Source organism: Mustela nigripes, chromosome 9, assembly GCF_022355385.1.
Source record: "Mustela nigripes isolate SB6536 chromosome 9, MUSNIG.SB6536, whole genome shotgun sequence".
Classification (NCBI taxonomy): Eukaryota; Metazoa; Chordata; class Mammalia; order Carnivora; family Mustelidae; genus Mustela; species Mustela nigripes.
This window is the reverse complement of record NC_081565.1, coordinates 380,207-382,353: the sequence shown is the minus strand read 5'-3', so window position 1 is coordinate 382,353 and position 2,147 is coordinate 380,207. Positions and strand designations below refer to the sequence as shown.

The 2,147-nt window shown below is 56.4% G+C and overlaps 1 protein-coding gene across 3 annotated transcripts in view; it reads right to left on the bottom strand.

Annotated features, from left to right (window-relative positions):
• Positions 1-578: 578 nt before the first annotated feature.
• DPH7 (diphthamide biosynthesis 7) overlaps positions 579-2,147 on the bottom strand; it is a 13,331-nt gene continuing 11,762 nt past the window's right edge. For 2 of the 3 annotated variants that reach the window (XM_059410162.1, XM_059410163.1), the window contains one exon: positions 579-1,385. In XM_059410162.1, coding sequence (XP_059266145.1) covers positions 931-1,385 — 455 coding nt within the window. In that variant the 3' untranslated portion in view covers positions 579-930. The other variant, XM_059410165.1, reaches the window with a different exon arrangement.

The window sequence follows — 2,147 nt, the reverse complement described above, 5'->3', positions numbered from 1 at the left end:
CGGCCCCACCGCGCCCCGCTTCTCCCGCGGCCCCACCGCGCCCCGCTTCTCCCGCGGCCCCACCGCGCCCCGCTTCTCCCGCGGCCGCGGTCCGGGTCTCGTTAGGTTCCTGCCGCCGGGCACTAGAGGCAGGGCTCGGTCCGCCGCACTCCCGTTTGGGGCCGAGGACCCGCGGCGCTCAGCGCGTGCACACTCGCCCTCGCTCGCCACCCCGGAGGCTCACACAAGCACTTCGGGGCCGAGGAGGGGCAACCTCTGTAAATGTCGCTTTCAGGGAAGGCACACTTGGAGGGCGCCCGGGGGGCTCACTCGGTGAAGCGTCTGCCTTCAGCTCAGGTCCTGAACCCAGGGTCCGGGGATGGGGCCCTGGGTCGGGCTCTCTGCTCGGCGGGGTCCGCTTCTCCCTTCAGCCCTCCCCGTTCGTGCTCATGCTTTTTTCTCTCAAAAATCTTTAAAAAAAGAAAGTGTGGGAGGTTGGGGGAGCCTGGTGGTGGTATTGAGGGCACGTAGTGCAGGGGGCACTGGGTGTGGCGCATAAACAATCTTGAAACACTGAAAAAATAATAAAATCAGGGAAAAAAAGAGAAAAGCACACTTTCCTTTAGTTATTAAATCAGTATGAAGACCTGAACGTCCAATTCACACGAGACTGACCGGTCTGAGAGCTGGGAACCAAGACCCTTCCACTCCTTGCTGTCAGGCAGAGTCACCGCCTTGAAATGCCCCAGCAGATTCAGAGAAGCCAACAGCTTCTCTGACTGTTCACGCTGCAGAGCCCATGAAGGGCACTGGGCCGGGTGCAGTCCCCTGCGGACGAGAACACCCAGTGAGAGGGTCTGAGGGTCTGCGTGCAGTGCACTCACAATCACTCTGGGTTTTATTTGTGGAAGTAGCCTTTCTGACTTCAAACCAACCAAACTCTTCCCTAGCTCAGCTGCTCTCCCACTTCCAGAGGTGAAGAACATGATCATAAAAGGAGCAAGTGGCTAGGAGGTCAGTGTTCAAGGTCGCTGCTTCCAGACAGAGGTCACAGTCACAGACCTTGGTCCCTGCAGGGTGCCGCCAGTTCCCACTCTTCGTCGTGTCCTCTGCGAGTGGCTGGAGAGGGGTCCTCCGTTTGCTGCCACTCTGAAGTCTGGAAGGACCCTCTTCTTTGTCCTCTGCTAAATGATGACCAGAGGCTGCTGGTGACTGGTGTACAGCCTTCAGGCTACAGAGAGGTGCCGCTCTGGCTCCTGAGTTGCTGCAGGGAAAAGTCCCCAAGCAGCACGGCTCGTGGATCTCTGACAGGCTGCCAGAGTAGAGCCAGGACCAGTCAGCTCCATACACCAAAGAGTTGGGCAACGTGTGAGACACAGAGACCGTGTAGGCTTCCTGCTTCTCCTCTGGAATAAGACCAAACATGTGATGTTACCCAGGGTTGATCTCATCACTTACAACCGATGGCCCCTGCCCACTCTCAAAGGGAGATTCTGCTAAAAGCAGCCACTCATTTGTCAGCAACCACTGTGTGTCACGCAAAGGAACCCTTGAGATGTGACAGATGAGAAGAAAACAGACCTTCACCTGCAGTGAGTGCACCCTGTGTGCAGAGAGCAATCAGCATGGCCCCAGAAGCACGCGGGCGAGGATGCCTTTCCAAGTGGGCAGACTTGGCTGAAGTCTCTCAGTGAAGACTTCAAAGCAAAGGACAAAGGGTTAGCTAGAGGGGAGTGACAGGGATGCACAAGAAACGAGAACAAGCATGTGGGAAACGGAGAGCAGGACACATCTGGGTGACCACAAACAAGTGTCCAGGCAATGCCACCAGGGAGCGGTGACACATGTCTAGAGGGCCTGCTCCATAAAGTCTGGGTTTGAGCTTGGAAAGGAGTCACTAAAGAGTTTCAGCAGTTTTCCTGATGGTGAGTCCCTATGGCACCTTTGAGGCTGGAGGGCAGGACTGGAAAGAAGTCTTGCTGCAGAAGGTATACAAGCGAGGCGCCTGGGTGGCTCAGTGGGTTAAGCCTCTGCCTTCAGCTCAGGTCATGGTCCCAGGGTCCTGGGATCGAGCCCCACATTGGGCTCTCTGCTCAGTGGGGAGCCTGCTTCCCTTCCTTTCTCTCTGCCTACTTGTGATCTCTGTCAAATAAATAAATAAATTAAAT